The 17,949-nt window shown below is 44.3% G+C and overlaps 1 protein-coding gene and 1 long non-coding RNA gene across 2 annotated transcripts; both read right to left on the bottom strand.

Annotated features, from left to right (window-relative positions):
- Positions 1-3,504: 3,504 nt before the first annotated feature.
- Positions 3,505-11,640, bottom strand: LOC6596093 (dual specificity protein kinase splA). The gene is made up of 2 exons (XM_026989633.1): positions 10,359-11,640; positions 3,505-7,215 (listed from the first exon to the last, which is right to left on the bottom strand). Exon 2 carries the CDS (start codon positions 7,190-7,192, stop codon positions 4,628-4,630), a length of 2,565 nt encoding a protein of 854 aa, XP_026845434.1. The 5' UTR covers positions 7,193-7,215; positions 10,359-11,640; the 3' UTR covers positions 3,505-4,627.
- A 1,378-nt stretch (positions 11,641-13,018) lies between these two features.
- Positions 13,019-15,117, bottom strand: LOC113566023. The gene is made up of 6 exons (XR_003408892.1): positions 15,055-15,117; positions 14,875-14,984; positions 14,566-14,816; positions 14,090-14,514; positions 13,683-13,982; positions 13,019-13,618 (listed from the first exon to the last, which is right to left on the bottom strand). It is a non-coding gene; the product is annotated as an uncharacterized LOC113566023 (long non-coding RNA).
- Positions 15,118-17,949: the final 2,832 nt, after the last annotated feature.

Here is a 17,949-nt window from a genome sequence, read left to right on the forward strand (position 1 = left end):
TGCACTGAATGTCGACTGATTCTGTACCCGCGACCTGGGGAGGGAGGAGAGCAGATCTGTTGCTGCTGCTGTTGTTGTTTCTTCTCTCGTGCTTTTTGCGTTCCACTGATAACATTTGCGCCTTTGGAGTGGTGGAGCTCTGATAACGGTAATGACGTTATCGTCACAGCGTCATCTATAACTAACACAAGCAAACAGATACACACACACACACACACACGCACACACAGTTAATCAAGCAAGCGATTTGATTTCATGCCATTTTAGCACTTAATTAAGAAATAACATGAACAAAAATAATAATCAACAAAAGCCAGCAATCTTGGACTTCCCCTCCCTCTCTCTCTCTATCAGTGTGTCTCTCCTCTCTCTCTCTATGTTTCTTTTTCTCCCTTTTATTCATTCTCCACGTTTCAGTTTTGGCGCGGGCCAAAGTTGTTTTTATGCTAGCTGTTGGCTACAGTCGAACCTCGCTAAAAAGTTTTCAATATCGAACGCACTGTTCTAAAACTTAACAAATTAATGCTGTTCGTTTGTACGAAGCCTTACTGTACGTGCTTCAACTGTTTGTTTTTTTTCCCACTTGCGCTTTGCCCTTCCCCACGCTTATTCGTTCCATTACTACATACATGTGCGGCTTGCCCTTTACCGTTAGCAGCCTGTTGCTGTCAGAGTTTATGCGGAGAGAGAGAGAGAGAGAGAGCTCCCCCCACGCGCGCTCTCCCAGGGGATCGAACTCACTCTCGCTGTCCCTCTCCCTCTCTCTTGTTAATTGGTTTTGCGGCTGTAAATATCGAAAACTTGATTTTGGAATTACGATATCTGCTTGTATTATTTATTAACCAAATACTGACGTCTTCAGCATATTATTATTTATTTTATTTATTCTTTAATCTGCGACGCTTCTGGCAGAGTCTCTTCCGTCTCTCTCGCACCGTCGCACATGTTCAAACAATGGACCTGAAGAATTAGAGAAACCATAGCTCGCAGCTTAAGATTCCAGTGGCAGTCAAACGACAAGTCTGATTTTCTGCGAATTGGACAGAATTATGTGAAGTTAATATGTACATCTGTATAGTAAAAATGGTAGCATTTTGTAGGATTTTTCTAAAGGTCGTTGCCAACCGTCGTTCGCGCTCATCTGCATGGGTATGTATGTATGTATGTGGGTAAGGGGCCATAGGGGTATGTATCAAGAGGAGTATCTCCGGCCCGTGGCAGTTATTCAATTTCCCGCATTGAACTTTGACTACGAAATTTAGCACAGCACACACAAAACACAAACTGCGCCGCGCTTATTAACAAAGACACTAACTACACTACACTACTCGTACATGTCCCAGTATCCCAGTGTGGGTAAGCAGCGCCTCCAGAGAGTGTAGTGTATAGTGCTGTGTGTGTGTGTGAGAGAGTGTGAGCCCGAGCCAGAGCCAGCGAGCAATTAATAAATGTGCTTGATTATTATTTTTTCTATAAATTTACATAATTTTACGTGCAATTATTCGCACACTGAATAATGCATGCCATGGCATGCGTCCCACGTAAATGTCACTTACCGAAGAGAATAGAGCTCCCGCAGCTCGCTCCCGAATCGAGTTCGAACTTCGAACAGGTGCTTTCGGCGAATCCCACATCCTTTTGGATTGCTATTTATAGGCCACAGCCGGGGATGGATTTCAATGGTTCCAAAGGTGGTTCCGCTTTCGTACGTACATAGGCACATATGTATGTACGTAGGTCCAAAGGTTCCTTTCCTTCCATGCAGTTTGAAATAAAACATGATGGTTTCTTGGACTTTAAAATCAAATTTAAGATTTATTTGAAACAAATAACTGTGTTATTACATTGAATATAATCTTATGGCTGATTCTCCTCTGGTTTCTTGTTTGTTGCTGTAGTTGATTTTTATCGACGTTATTTCATAAGTGTAATCATATATTACATACACAATTACTTAGTTCATATTTGTATAATAATAGTATAATTTATAATTAGAATTTCACTTTCTTAACCATTATAGTTATTATTATTATTATATTTTCTTTAAGTTTTTGTTGCATTTTTTTTTTATTTATAAGTATGTTTTTCGTTTAACACAAAACAGCAAGGACAAAAGATTTATATTTCTTTTTTTGTTTGTTTTGTTTTTGTGTATATTTCATATTTTTGCGCGTTGCCCACATAAATTACATTTATAATTATATATTCGTCTCTTCATCATTGTTTTTTTTTTGTTGATTTTTTTCTTGTGTGTTTTCGCCTGTAAAGATTTTGCTTTTTCCTCGCATTTAAGTTTAGTTTATAACTAGGGTTTTACATCGATAATAAAAAAAAGGGGAAATCTTGCAAAAAAACATCGCGGTTACTAATATTAACAATTAGATTATCTTTAGATACATGCATATATATGTATATATATATATATATGTATGTATGTATAAGTTCTGGTACTCGAATCAGATAAAACATTTCCTTTTTGCACTTTAGAAGTTTTTTTTAGTTTTGTGTGGCTTCTTTTTTTTGTTTTTGTTACATTTATTAAGTAGATTAGCAATGAGGGGTCTTGGGGTGTTCGGGGGTGGGGGGGACGAGGAGCTTGTATTATCTATAAACAATGTCTATTATATGGGGCTTCGGATCGCTGTATATCCTAACTATTCCACTCTCCTTATTGTTTCTTGCAGGACATTAAATTTTCCCTTAGGTATTGAATTGAATAAAACTAACAAATTTTATACAATGCTTATACGAGGCATTTCACGAGTCCCTGAATCAAATGAAAGACGATTTTATGAGGTTTTGCTACTCTCTGCAGCTTCTGGATCTGTTCTGTAGAGTTTCCTCCTAGAGGCCTAGTAATAAATAAAAGGGCCTATCCCGAGTCTTGTGTCTATTGTTCATTAATTCATAAATTGTGTACTTATAGTTTTGTTAGGCTAGGTTCAAATACGACCACCATCCCATCCATCCAGGATCCCTGGCAGAACGAAGTTCACCGCCCCGACCAACCAACCAGCCGAGAGGCGGAGCAGCATAACGCGAGACACGTGTCACCGAACCGTTCGTGTGCATATTGTCGTCTTTCAATAACATGCGTATCTTGACGTCAACAGCTCACACGTAAGCCCCTAAATTGCGTAAAATGGTTCATGAAATCGGCTTCGTATAAACACAGTATTGGTAGACTTTGTTGTAAGTGTTGAGAAACGTTTTGGAAATATCTTTAATATCTATCTATTTATTTTGTTTATTCAGGTTAAAGATTGGTAGGTAGTAAAAATGGTTTCTGTTTTTTCCTTTTTCTAGTTTTGAGTTCGTTACATATTTTGATTCTTGCTTCGTAAAATTTGTCGTTGCAGGACACTGCTTGGAACCGGTTGTTCCAATTGTGAGCTGCACTTGTGCCTGAGGACCGCTATATCTTCCTGCCGGGTCTATTCACTATATATATCTGTATATATATATATGTATTTATTTATTTATTTAGCTATATGTATATGTCTGTTTGTTATATACTCGTTTATTTGTTTTGTGATACTGCGTTTATGAAGAAAGGATCTCGAATGTATTAAATCGTGTTGTATTCGAACAGTGCTTGGCGATTGGAGGAGGGCTGGGCTTTAAATATAAACTTTACAGCACTGGATTGGATCGGTATCGGATCGGGGTATCGTTTATGCGGTCTTAAATACTAGTAATTGCTTCGACGGCACATTGGGATTATATGGATAAGGTTTTACTTTACACTTCTATATAATAGGTGTATATATGTAGGTTGCGTTGCTGGATCGTGAACAGAATACAAATATAAACTGGCAAAAGGTATAGATTTGATATCTGCATAGCTAGAATAGTTGGATAATGTACAGGAATTGTTGCTTAGTTCCATTTACGTTTACGTTTACGTTTCCGTTTCCGCTCCGCTTCCCGGTTTCATCTTTCCTTCTTGTATAGAGAATATAATTTTGGTCGTTGGTCTAAGACACTTTTTGGTTTCAATCCTTAGTCGGTTGTTTGTTTTTGTTTTTTTTTTCGTTTTCTTTTTATATCTTTTCCTTTTTTTTAAAGATATTTTTAGGTATATACAGAAATGAGAGTTTAAGTAGAGTTTTTAAAGAGTGATCTTATGTGCGTAGTTAAGTAAAATCTGAGACTCGCTGTAAAATTGATTTAATATTTTCTCTCTTCTTCCTTTAAGGGGTGCGTTGTTGTTGTTTGGGAGGGGGGGGGATTGGTGTAAAAAGACACTCAAGTACACTTAGGGGGTTAACGATTTGTTGTTTAAGATCTAACTACAAAAGCACGGACGATGACGATAACGATAACGATAACGAGAACAATAACGATAAACATGGCGATATACCTAGAGGAAGAAATTTCGCACCTCCTCGTCCAGGTCGCTGGAGTCAACCAGATCATCCATCACCCCAGGTACGAGCAGTTCCACCGCCTCCAGCTCCAGCTCCTTCTTATCCCTATCCGCGGCTGTTGCTGCTGCCTCCGCACTGCTGCTGCTGCTGCTAGTGGGCGGAAGGACAGCAGACACCGGTACGGAGTCCAGCAGCGCCTCGAAGGTGTCCTCCAGCAGCACTCCGCTCTCGATGGCCGCAACAGCCTCCTCATAGTATCAGTTGAGGTCGCGCCGGAAGCTATCCTCGATATTGGGATCGGCAATCATTATGGGATTCTGGTCGGACAGCATCTGCAGGCCGGCCACATCCATCTGGCCGAGATCCAGGTCCAGCGAGTCAAAGATCTCGCGCGAAAAGTCCGCATTTGAGGAGTAATCGCTGAATATGATCGCCGGTATATTCGCAGTCGCGTTGGTCTGATGGTGATGATGGTGGTGCTGCTGCTGCTGCTGTGGCTGGTGGTGTTGTTGTTGCTGCTGCTGTTGCTGTTGATGCTGCTGGTTCATCATTAGTACATTGGAGTTGCAGGCGTTATTACTAACTGGCGAGCTGCTTGAAAGCGGCGAGTTTGTGTGATGCGGCGAGTGCATCGGCGAATGATGTGGCGAGTGGTGCAACGAGAGCGACAATTGCTGCTGCTGCTGCTGGTGTTGTTGTTGTTGCTGCTGGTGGTGGTGTTGCTGATGTTGTTGCTGCTGCTGCTGCTGCTGATGATGATGATGGTGGTGCTGCTGATGCTGCGGCGAAGACTGTCCCGACATGGGTATAGGCAGCGGCGAGCTGGGGCATCCTAATGGCGAGGGTATTGGCGAGGCGACAATGGTCAGAGGCTCACCGCCGCCATTCGATCCACCGCCAGCGGTGCTACTGCTATTGTTGTTGGCGGCTCCATTTAGGTTTGTGCTGCCATTGTGCGGCGATCCCACGCCATTGCTGTGCCCATTGTTGTTCAGGTTGTTGTTCAGCCTCCTCAGGTTGTTATTGTTCGCCCCACCCTCGGGACTGCCGCTCAACTCGTTAAAGTCTAGCAGCTCCTTGTTGTGATAGGGACCATTGGAGCCGTTGGTCAGACCACCTCCTCCATTGCCACTACTGCCGCCGGGACCGCCGCCACTCAGGTCATCAAAGTCCAGGGGCACAAAATTGTTGGCGAATCCCTGCTGTTCCGGCGACGAGTTGCTGTCGCCCAGCGAGAAGATCTCAAACTGATTGTGAAACGAGGTATTCAGACTGTTGTAGGAGGCATCGAACTGCTGCTGCGGCTGTTGCTGCTGTTGGGACTGCTGCTGCTGTGACTGCGACGGCGATGGCTGCTGCTGCTGCTGGCGGATGGGGCTGGCCGGGGCGCTCGAGTGCAGATCCGTGGCGGATACGCTGCTCAGAAGACCCGGCGAGGAGCGTGGACTAGGCGGATTCGGTGGTTGGCGGTAGTCGGTGAGGTTGGCCGAGGACGCAGAGCTGTTGTGAGGCCCCAGGGTGGGCAGCGGACTGAACGTGCCGCTAGCCGCTGCCGCCTGATTGGTGGCCAGGTTCGTGAATGACAGATGAGGCGATGTGGAGGGCTGCTGCGTCGTGGCGTTTGTTCCCGTTCCAGTTCCCGTCGCATTGGCGGACGTGGGCGAGTGTTGCTGCTGATGGTAGGGCGAGCCAGGACCTCCTGCTCCTCCTCCTGCTGGACTAAACGGACTGGGCGACTGATCCCGGTCGCGTCTGTGATTGTGCGGTGACATGACAGGCGATAGGGTTTGTTGCAGTTGCTGCTGCTGCTGCTGTTGTTGCTGCGGCGGCTGTTGCTGCTGCTGCTGCTGCTGGTGCTGTTGCTGGGGGGCATAGTTCTGTAGCGCGGTGAGATCGGGCAGGGAGCCGGTGTTGGCGTAGTTGGCCTGATCCTGGAGCGGACGAAACAGTGAGTTGGAAAATTTGGCGTTGTATGGCGTGGTATGTTGCTGCTGCTGCTGTTGATGTTGCAGATGTTGGTGCTGGTGCTGTTGCTGCTGCTGGTGCTGCAACTGCAGCTGTTGGTGCATCTGGTGCTGCTGCAGAAGCTGCTGATGCTGTTGCTGCAGCTGCAGCTGGTGGGGCTGCAGCGTGGGCGGCTTTCTCCGCTGCGCCTGCGGACTGAAGCTGCGGCCTATGTGGTGGTGCGGCGAGTGAGATCGTTGGTGGACTGTCTGTTGCTGCTGCTGTTGCTGGTGGAGCGGCGACTGCTGCAGGTAGTTGGCGTGCAGCGCGTTCATGTCCGTGCCGAAGCCACCCGCCTCGGCGGCCACGGCCATGTTGAGGCTCTGGTGGAGCGCCGAGTCCGAGCTGGAGCGGCGCCACAGACTGTCCGACGTGGGGGGACCGAGCAGGTGTGGATTTGGCTGGCCATTGTCCATCGTCTGTGGCGTGGTGCTGCTGCTGCCGTAGGGCGAGCGATCCTGCTTCCGTTCCGAGGGTCTCCTCATGGGTCCCACGCCCACGCTGCGTCCCCGCGACTCACGATAGGCTGTCGGTGATCCTCCTCCGGCAATGCCATCTGGCGATGCTCCCCCGCCGCTGGCCCCACTGCCGGAACCACTGCCTCCCCCCCCTCCACCCGTGCCGTTTCCCGCTCCTGGCGAGGAATGGCTTACCTCCTGACCGCCACCCAGGCAATCCAGTATCTTTTGTGTGGCCGGCGTCTCGTCCCGCTTCGTGGCGTACACCTCCTTCATGATCCGCTCGAACTCTGCCGTGCCCTCGGCCTGCTTCTGCTTCTGCAGGGCAATCTTTTCGCTGAATTTGCGAGGATTGGCCATTGTCCTGGTGTGTGTCCCGGTGTCTGTGTGAAGAGAATCTCTTTAATTATGGGGAAAGTCTATTATAGAGTTAGGATTTATTACACGGCAATTGGGGTTATCTTTGCGTCTGAGGGCTCGCTTTGAATTCGCTTGAAGGATGGACAAATAATCATGTATGAATTTGGGCTTAATAAATGACCCGAAAGTGGAACCCTACCGACTGGATTCCTAGGCCTTTGACTGTAAAAGTATACCAAAAATATCTGGTTTAATCTGATCTATATTTTATTCATCTCATAGCACCCCAATCCCGTGTCTCCGTGCCATCTCCCTTTATCTGTTGGAGAAGGGCATGGAAATGTTTTGCCTATGGGTCTTCTCTTCTTTTTTCTACCATATATTTTATCAATTTGTGAGTGGAACAACTTTGCTGATAACGCAGATACAGATACAGATACAGATACGGGCACACACACGCCACAGCTAACGGGAAAGGAAACAATGGGACTCGAATTTTGCAGTCGAATTCGCATTCGAATTTGGTTTTGGATTCAGATTCGCATGTTTACCGTTTACCCGGTCTCCGACGACCCTGCCGCCGCGTCGCTCTTTCTGTCATCTAGCATGCGTTCTCTTTCTCCTTTCAATGCCATTGCATAACGAGTCTTGTGTATGCATGCCTCTCTCTCTCTCTCTCTCTGTGTGTGTGTGTGTGAGTGTTGAAAAAGGGCGGGAAAACGTTGCCGACGAGCAAAGTAAACAACAAGTTTTTATAGTTCTTTGGAACAACGACTCTTGGGAGACTGGGGGTCTCCAACTTGAGTGAGTCTCCAAAGGGGAAGGGAGAGAGAGAGAGAGCGAGCGGCGCCCCACCTGCAGCTGCATTATGCAAATGTCGCGAATTGCGTAGCAAACGAAATAATCTTTTTTTTTTTTTCTTTTTTGCTGCATTAATTTATTCCGGTTCCGCGGCAGTGCAAAGTTGAGGTTTTTCTCCATTTTTGTTTTTTTTTTTGTTTGTTTGAAGGGCATTTCAAAACCACTTTTAGCCACGCTCTCCCGCTTGTTCGACTGCGGGGAGATTATGCTCCACATATGATCCGAGTTAGGGCCAAGTCCCAGCCCCAGTCCCAGACCTGGCCACAAACCAGTTCCAGCAAGCAACTTTTTTGTGACAACTTTTTCAACAAAAAAAAAAAAGAAAGAAAAAAAACGAAAAAAAGCAGATGATGATCATCATAATCATCAGGTGGGGGGGAGAGTGGGGGGGAGCAGCTCTCACAAAAGGTTGGAAAAAAAGCGCTGAACAGATCGCGCGAGCGGAACAAAACAACAGGCGGGCTGGCAATCTAACACGCCCGAAATCGGTCTTTATCTTTATCTTTAACAAGACATACCAGCTATAGGAGGAGACCCGACCCAGTAGTAGCCGTGCACATGCCCCGTCATGATGTTGATGGGTTCTGTCCTTATCTAGGGTTTGGCAACAGGCACATGTACACACATGTACGTAGATCTTCAGAGCCTCAAAGTTTGTACAAAACAATGACAAATCTAACATTCTTTTAAGCAAATGAGATACCACCCACCCCATTGTATGGAAAGGAAATACCCATTCCGTTGGTGACTTAATTCCCACACCTTTCACACACACACACATTCCCCCCATAGCTCATTATTTGACAGCACACAGAGGAGTAATTGTGTTTATCGATTAGGAGGGGGTAACAGTACCTAGAAATTTCCCAAAGCCAAGCTAAAGGATTGCCCACCAAGAAATTCCCCCGTCTATAAAGAATATTTCCCTCATTACCTTGCCAATAGGCATTGTCCCACTTTTTAGTTCAATAATTAATTCATTCTAGAGTTTCTAGGGAAACTTGACTCTGACTTAACACGCTTTCGGTTAAGAAATGACTAAGTTGTTTTTGGTTGGGTTGTTGTTGGGAAATATATGAGCGGACTTGTTAATTCCAGCTAAATGATGACGCACTATCTTAGGGTTGGGGATGTTGTGCCATCCAATAATACACGCTTCATCTACAGAGTGTTCTAATGTTGCCCATCCAGAGGGTCAAATCGTAGATATCGATATCGAGAGATATCGAGGGCAACGATTGCCGGAGCTGGAAGCCGCCTGCAAATGCAAACAGCAGATGCAAAACAAAAAGATGCCATTGCGGAGGGGTTTCTCTCCTCTTTTGTTCTATGGTATGTACATGTACATGGATCCCAAAAAGGCTTTCGCTTTTCACAATCAAATAAGGTCCCATTGTGAATCTGTAGCCCCAAATCTCGATGACTAATCGCCGCAGATATCGGAAGTGCAGAGCCCATTTCGGCCTAAAGGCATTGCCAGAGTCTGGACGGCCGGCAGGGAATTGCTATTCAGATCACACTCTCGGAAGGGAAGGCGGGACGACATCAATTGTGGCCATAAAAAGGCCGAGCACGGACCAGGCCCCCGGACAATGGGCGGCACGCGGCGGCACGTTGCACGGTGGGGGTTTTGGGTGGGCTATCAGAGAGACGGGTGGGGAGGGGGGAGGAGGAGAAATATTCCCACGAATCGATAATGACATTTAATAAACAGCAGGACGATAATATTTATTTAGTTAGTACTCCGTTCTGTGTCCATATGTCCCTGTCTGTCACTCTGTTTTCTGCAGAGATCGCATGCTTTCCCGCTCGCACTTCTCATGCTCCGTCCCTGTCGCTTATATGTATGTGCAATATTTCTGTCCCACTCTCTTTAGATCTGCCATTTCTCTTGCTCACGTTCTGCTTTGAAGTTCTCTCTTTTACTCTGTGTTTAATGGAACTCTATTTATATCTCTCTCTATCCCCTTTTGGACTCCGCAAAGATCACCGTCCTTCCTTCTCCCTCGCTCTGTGTTCCACTGAACTCTATTTATATCCCTCCCTTTCGCCCTTCCGCTCTTCTCTTTTTTTCTTTTGCTCCTTTGGGATTGGGAATTGATTTGCTTATCAGCCGCGCTCCGTGGAATTTTTGAATAATTGAATTTATCGCGCGGCGCAAACGCAACAGAAACCGTTATTTGTCCAACGGCGGAATGGCACAGCAAAATACACAGAAAAAAGAGGCGGCAAAAACAAAACGAACTCGTGGGTTGGGTGTGGGGTGGTTGTATGTGGGTGGTAAGGGTAGTTGTACGGTACTTACATGCAAAGCGCGCGGCTAAGACAACAAAAATTTCCTTGGACAAGAGCGACTCTCTCTTTGTGTGTCGGTATTTGGAGTCGGCTCTCTCACTCACTCTCTCTCTCTCTCGTCTCGTCTCTCGTCCAGTCAACTCCAATTGGATTTGAGATGTTTTTGTTGCTGCAGCCTTTTCTTGATTAAATCTTATTTAAAAGAATTTAATATTTTTGGCGCGCAGCTTCTGCTGCTTTTATCGTTGTTGCTTTTGCCTAACTCTTTTTTTTTGCGTATTTTTCTCGTTTTGTTACTTTGCCGCGTTTTTGTGTTGCTTATTGGAATCCGTTTAGAATTCGTATTGGATCTTGTTTAAACGTTATATTTTGATTGGACTAAAACCAGCTTTGATTTTCGGTTGTTTTTGTTGTTATGTGATAAAAAAAAAATCGACTTCTAATTGGAGTCTTTAAGTATTTCTTCTTTTTGTTGTTTGCTCGCTTGCACAAACACACGCGCGGGGCTCACGTTTATTGTTTTTTACAGAAAAACTGCGACGTTTGTGTTCTTTTTTTGTTTTTGCGCTCTCTCTCAGCTGCTTTTGGCACTTTTTTGTATATTCTTTTGGTTACCGCACGCCGCCAAAAACTTTTTTTTTGTGTTGCGCCTTTGACCTCTTTTTTTGTATTTCGTTTGTTGCCTTTTGACCCCTTGCCCCTTTGCACAATTTGAGGGGAGTGGGCAGGGGGATTACAGCACGGCGCAGCAGCAGGCGTCAGCGACGGCGTCGCGTTCCCCTTTTATATTGCATTTCCTTGATATACAGTTATTCTTAGGGGGTCTGCCTCTGGTCCGATTTGGCTTTTGTTTTTCACACACAAACACACGCACACAGAGAGAGGCACACACACACACACACACAGGCACACACTTTTTTTGGGTGCAGAAGATGTGGGGATGTGTGTGTAAGGGGGAAGAGTGGGCCAAGGCGCACTTTTCAGCAATCTTTTATTATGCTGCTTCTCCTTTACTTTTCCTGAATTTTTGCTTTATTTTTGTGTATTTTGTTATATTTTTGTTGCACTCTCGCGCACAGAACAAAAATTATTATTGCTCACGACTGCTGCTGCTGCTGCTGTTTCTCTTCTTCTTCGCTCATCTTCGTATCTTTTTCGCTGCCTTTTTCGTTCTGCTTTTGAGGCCTCTTACTGGCCTTTGCGATTGTGGGTTATATTATGCCTAACACTTAGCCCGCTATTGCGCGTTGTATTTTTTACTATTTATTGCACTTTTGTTTTGTTTTTTCCTTACTTTTTCGTATCTTTTCTTCTGCTGCCTTTAACCAACACTGAATTCAGACAGGGACGTATCGATAACATATATCGTCTGCGGCTCATAAATATCCCAAAATATACCGTCTCATACGGTAAAAATACTGATGAAAAACGAACTTGACCCACTTGACCCCCCTCTATTTAAACAGGCGAACAGCTTGTGTTAAACAGCGGAAAATGATTCTGTTTGTATATTCTTTTTGTATAACCATGCTTTCTCTTCATTTTTTAATAAAAAGAAAACGAAATCTGTCCTCTGAAGTGCGCTAAAGTTGTTCAAGTATCCGAATTTTCGTGAAGTGTATCTTAATAGCCATTGGGCGACAATGGGTTAATTGTGCTCCTTGCATGATTGGATATCATATTTCTCGATTTTTATATTCGGTTTAATATTTCTAACTATCTAGGACTTTCAGCCCTGAAAAAACTGTTTTATACGATTGATGAATCAATTTTCTACAAGATTGGCTAATTTTAAATACCACCTTTCATTGGATAGCTTATAAAAAATGGTTTAAGAAAAAATGGTTGAAACATTATTATACATTAAATTTGTCTACACACTTGCAACACATGAACTACATATTTATGTATAAACGAACACTTGTTGCTCTACAACCGGTGCTATGGGCATCTGTATACCCTATTTCCAATAAATAATATCAAAATTCTGTTTTCAAGCTGCTTTTAAACGTTATCACGTTATGTGGTTATTACAGATTGATACTTTTGGACCTACTGATGCATATTAATTCTTTTCTGTATATATACATCCCGATATCTAGAGATACTGGAGATAAGCGCCAAAGAGCGATTGTTAGGGAATGGGAATGAGTGACAAGGATAGGAATGCAATCCAATGGAATAAATGGTGCAGGGAAGCACGATATGAGACCGCGGAAACGAAAAAAATAACCTGCTTATGGAAGTTAATATACCCTATGATCTTTCATTGATTCAAATTTAATCGATTGGTAGAACATGCCATTATATACCGATATATCATAAATACACCTCCTTTTTTGTCATAAAAATATACCGAAAAGTATATAATATACAGTAATTGGTCACCTTTTTAGGTATGATGTACATCTATATATGTATATTTGCTTCTATTTGTAGAAATTTAACCTGAGTGTTTTATTTAGTGGGATGCCTCCGCTGTGATCCCATCCGGATGTTTCCGGTCGTTGAGTTGTCCGTACCTATAAGGCATGTACCATGGCCGCCAAGCGCGGCTGCTTCACGCGTGCTACGACAGGTGTCGCTGAGTGCAGGTTTTCGCCGTCAGGTGTCTCTATTTCCTGTGTAGTTGCCATGTAGCAGAATTATTGCAATGTCAAAACCGTTTTATTTGAAATTTATTTTCCAAGGAGGCCGCCGCCACATGGGCTACGACTAGACGCCCGACATCAAAATGATACAGCTCTACAAGGGTACCCGGGTCGAGTAAAAGTATAGCCAATTTCAAACAATAAAATAGGCATCACCGTACTGACGGACTTTCCAGCAAAAGAGGAAAATCAAGATTTGGTCTTCATGCAGCTAACGGAGGGACAAACTACGCCCAAAGAATTCACAGCCTCAACTCCAGGTGCTGTAAGGCAGATCCAACCCGCAGGCATCCGAAGAAATCTGCGATAATCGCGAAAGGAGGTCCGAAGCCCGTATCCGTTGTTCATTAGAAAAGTGCTGCAATTCCAACGCGACAAAGGCCAAATCGTTTATCCGCATCTGTATCCCTATCCGGTTCTGTGTGCGGTGTCGTAGCTGTCATCCTGGGGCAGGCATCATGCCAAACGGAAACCGCACGGCAGCTGCTGCTGCTGCTCCCTCAGTAGTGAATGGCTATAGCTTCGGATCCGTTGTGCCCGAATATACGGTCATGCGGATGCTGTCATTAACGAAATTTGACTCGAATGCATTGACATTCCCATTCGAATCGGCTTCTATCTGTGGCAGTTGGTTACATACATACATTTTCAATGTTTATCGCTACTTCATAATAAAAACTCACCGAATCTGAATGCAGTGTTCTTCGATGCCACGGCAAAGTGAACTGTTGTAAAGTAGCGCAGACCCTCATTTGGAGCGAGAACTTTAACGAATATGACTTTGAAATCGCCTTTGCCGGGTAAATGCCTGAGAAGAAGGACCGTGTTAGTCCTATCACCATGTTGGAGGCCATCCAGTTGCGAATCGATTACGGGAGGAGATTCGCAATAGTTATGAGAGTAAGGAAAACGAAAAGATCCTTAATTCCTTAATTAATATAGTGCTATTCGGCACCATATACACATATTTCCCCATATATAAGCTGGAAGCAAAAGAAGGTATGTTCTCATGTTAGTGCCGTGCACGTGGTAACATACCCAATGTTGCAGGGAAGTTGTCCTAAGCTGCCTATTGAAGTTGAAGTCTTACCTTATATTAATGAATCAATGTGAATTGAAATGAATCTTTGAAATCATAAAAATGGTCGGTCGCGTATCCGAGCCAGGATCAAGGGACAATGCAGGAACTCGAAGTCATTGTCATGGTAGGGTGGGTACAGAAGAGAGGGACAATCAACATCTAGGTCCCCTCCAAATAGAACGAGTTCAGTAGGGCTTTTCATTTCTCGTGTCGGCGCCATCAGCATTTCAGTGTACTTTGTTTTGTATAATCAATTACAGTTTTCCATAAAGTCCACTATATAAATGTAGAGGAGTACGATAGTACAATTAGGTGAGGAAGAACCCCGACCATCCGGCGAGCTAGACCTGAGCATACGACCAAACCTATTTGTGCGCCGTTCTTTAAGTTCAGTCACAGTCATCTGTTGATATCGAGGGCCTCTGGGTGGAGGTCTGGGTGGAGATACAATCTACAAACGGCACAGCACTTCCTGGAGCACTTACCTTTGGTGGCGGCCGCGTTCCTCTGTTCCGTGCAAATATTTCCGTTTCCATAGAGTTTTTCCTACTCTTATAATTATGGCCGATCTTCTCCCATTCATAATCGATTCACCACCGGATGGCCTCTAGCATGTGATGGGAACAACAAGACCAATCTTCTGAGGCATTGGTCCGGCGAAAGCGATATCACAGGCATAATCGTTGAAGCTCCCGCTTCAACTGAGGGTCTGCTCTATGACATCGTTACAAAAGTCCTTCTTGACCTTGGAGAGTAATATTCGCAAGTCTTTTGGATAATCCAAAGATACTCACAGTTCGATCCATGGAGGACTGCCTCTGATGCTTCCGGCTCTTCTCGAAGGTAAACGATTGCACGGCGTTTAAAAAACTAGGCTTAAACAACTATTTCAACCAACTGGCGGCTAAGCAAGAGATGTGGCTGTCAGTTCAGGAGAGCTATGAAGAATCCTCCACAGAGGATCGTCTACTTACATAGAGTCGTTGGCTCCTGAGAACAGCACAAATGATTCTTTCGAATGCAGGTCGGGTATAACATAATAAATTTTGCTTTGATTGATGAAAACGGAAAGAAAATTTTCATCGATATTAACTGAGAATTTTCTGGTGAACTTTGTGTGAACTAACTTTTTTGAATAGAGACATAAGAATCCTGGCTTGCTTGTCTCTATAAAATACAGGGAGACAGGCCGAAATTTTGTTCCTTCTGGGTGTTACACAAATCCACTATACTCTTCGAGATCCGGGTATAAAAATGATACATTAGCGGCCCCAGTTTTTTAGGAGGATCCTTTTACGTTCCGCTTCACAATCGAAATTAATTTCAAAAACGAAGATTCTTTTTTCCAATCTTTACGAGTAATCAAACCGAAGTAAATCTCCGAATATTGAATTACGAAACTTTTGCCTCTCAATTGCTCGCAATTCTCGAAATCTAAGTGCTGTCTATATGATTCCTATAAGTCATCTGAATTAGTATAAAATCTCATCAAGGCAGATAAAATTTGATATTGCCATTAGCAGTGGAAATGAAACTTGGAAAATATCGTTGGGTTTTTGTGGCATTTAAATTGCATCTGCAAATACATTCAAATAGCCCGGCTGTCGCCGTCTCTGTCCCTCTGCCTGAGGGCCGCCTGCCACTGTGTGGGTGCGTGTGGGAGCGTCTGTTTCCTTTTCCGCTAACATTTTGTGTCTGGTTTCCGGCATTTTGTGTGCGCCATTTAAAATTGTTTTCCCCGATACGAATCTCTGCTTTGCCCCTCCCTGCCCTTCCTCTATCTGTGAGTGGCGAAAATTTTTCGTTTTCCCAGACACTTGAGTCAGGAATTGGAAGCAAATTGGCGGCCTCGGGCCTCGGGGCCACCCCGCAAATTTAAGGGCCAGGCCGACAAGGAAATAGGGCAATGAGAACCAGAAGAACAAGAAGGAGGAGGAGAAGTACAAGAAGTGGAAATTGCAAGGTAAAATGTGTGCAAGAGATGGAAATCTCTCCGAACTGTTTCCCCACTCTCTTGCTCCTTTCTTTGGCCACTTTTGCATGTTTTCTTGCCCACTTCTGTGTTTCCCGCCCCTCACACCACACCACCCCACGCACTTTCGTGCTTCCTTCCTTCTTTCAGCATTTGTTCCATTTCCATTGCCATTTACTTTCATAAATATTTGTGCGTTTTGTGTACGTAATTCATTCATCAAACTGTCAAATGAATGTCATAACTAATAGAGCGGTCTGTGTTCACCCACCCATCCACCCATCCACGCCCCTCCCCCATGCAAGGACTCACCCAAAGGACTGTCGAAAAAACGCTCAATTATTGAAATGAATTGGAGCGGGGCTTGGGCTTGTTGGGTGGTTTTTTTGGGTGCCGGGGGGTGGCATCTAGTTTATTTGATTGTATGGCGAAATTACTCCTTTTGAGGCAGTTTCAATATATAATTCAATGAAATTAATTTTATTATTCAAATGCTTTGCAATGAAAAAGAAAAGATACAGATTGGTTAGAAATTGTTTTCATTTCAATTTTCATTCCCCAATGAACCAATTAAGCCACCATTTCCCTGTTCCTGCCATTCAGTAAACTCATCAAATGCATAATTTTGGCCGAAACCAAGTTTAAATTTTCAATGTAGCAACATGTCCTACCGCTAAACCAATTATCAAAAGTTATATTTTCGTTTCCATTTCAATCAGAAATCCACCACCAGCCACTCCCCCGACCACGCCATTTAATTAGCCGAGTGCTTTCTGTCCATTTAACGCATATTAATTTTCAACTACTTTATCTCTCCGACTCCGACACCGACTCCCTCTTTCGTTCCCTTCCCTTTGCGCTGGCCTGCGGCACAGTCAATATATAGTACTCGTATTATCATCGTTTCGGCCCGCTTCGTTATCATTTGATATTGTTCCAGCACGGACCCCCATCGCAATCACCAGCCCCCCACCCCCACCGCCACTTGACATTAAATGGTAATGTTCGGGCATTGATTTCTCAAAAATTTCAATCACAGTTCATTGTTTTTTCCTCCTTCTTTTTGTCAACTTCTTTCTCTTTGTGTCTTCTTCAGACTTAGTTCCTTTCCTCATGTATTGGCTATTTTGTGTGTGGCAGTGCGTTCAGTCGAGCGTTTGCATTTTTCGGGAGCAGTAACAATTAAAACTAACGACCGATTGGAGGTACATACCATACCAGTTCCGATCCTGTGTGTGTGTGGGTGTAATAAAAAGATAACCAGCTGTGAAATTTAATTTTATGAGCAAACAGCAAGAGTGAAAGAGCAACGAGAGGGGGTGAGTGGGTGAGCCGGGGAGGCGTGAGACTGTTAAGTACTTTCTAAACGAGGTACTCACATTTCTGGTGTATTTGTATTTGTATGCATATCACATACACACGCAGGCTGCAGGCGAGGCAAGCAAGGCAAGGCAGATGCTGCCTCGTTTAACCAGTACTTGACTCAGCGCACGGAGCAGAAAGCAGAATGCAATGCAAAAATATTAATGATACTCTCGCAGCAACAACAACCCAGAACAGTTATTAAGCAAAGAGAGTGGTGGGGGAGAGAAAGAGATAGAGCGTCCGTCAGGCTTAAATCAACAGTAAAGGCTGCAAAAACGAAAGAGAAAGAGAAGGAGAAGGAGAAAGAGAAGGAGCAATGATGCAATGAGAAAAACAGCAAATTTTAATGACAGTAAAAGGTAGAAGAAAAAGCACAAGAATTATCTGCAATTAATTGCTTGGATAGGGGGGGGAGGGGAAATCGAATTTATTCGATGATAGTTTTAAAGAGTCCACATCCAAAATTCCATCGATATGTACGCACGCGGTGTTAATTGATGCTCTTGCTCTGAGCCATCAGAAATTGCCTCAC

The sequence above is a fragment of the Drosophila persimilis genome, unplaced genomic scaffold, assembly GCF_003286085.1.
Source record: "Drosophila persimilis strain 14011-0111.01,24,50 unplaced genomic scaffold, DperRS2 tig00000431-arrow-pilon, whole genome shotgun sequence".
NCBI lineage: Eukaryota > Metazoa > Arthropoda > Insecta > Diptera > Drosophilidae > Drosophila > Drosophila persimilis.

Excerpts from the sequence above, each read along its gene's own strand:
- LOC6596093 (XM_026989633.1), bottom strand. The coding sequence starts at position 7,192 with ATGGCCAATCCTCGCAAATTCAGCGAAAAGATTGCCCTGCAGAAGCAG.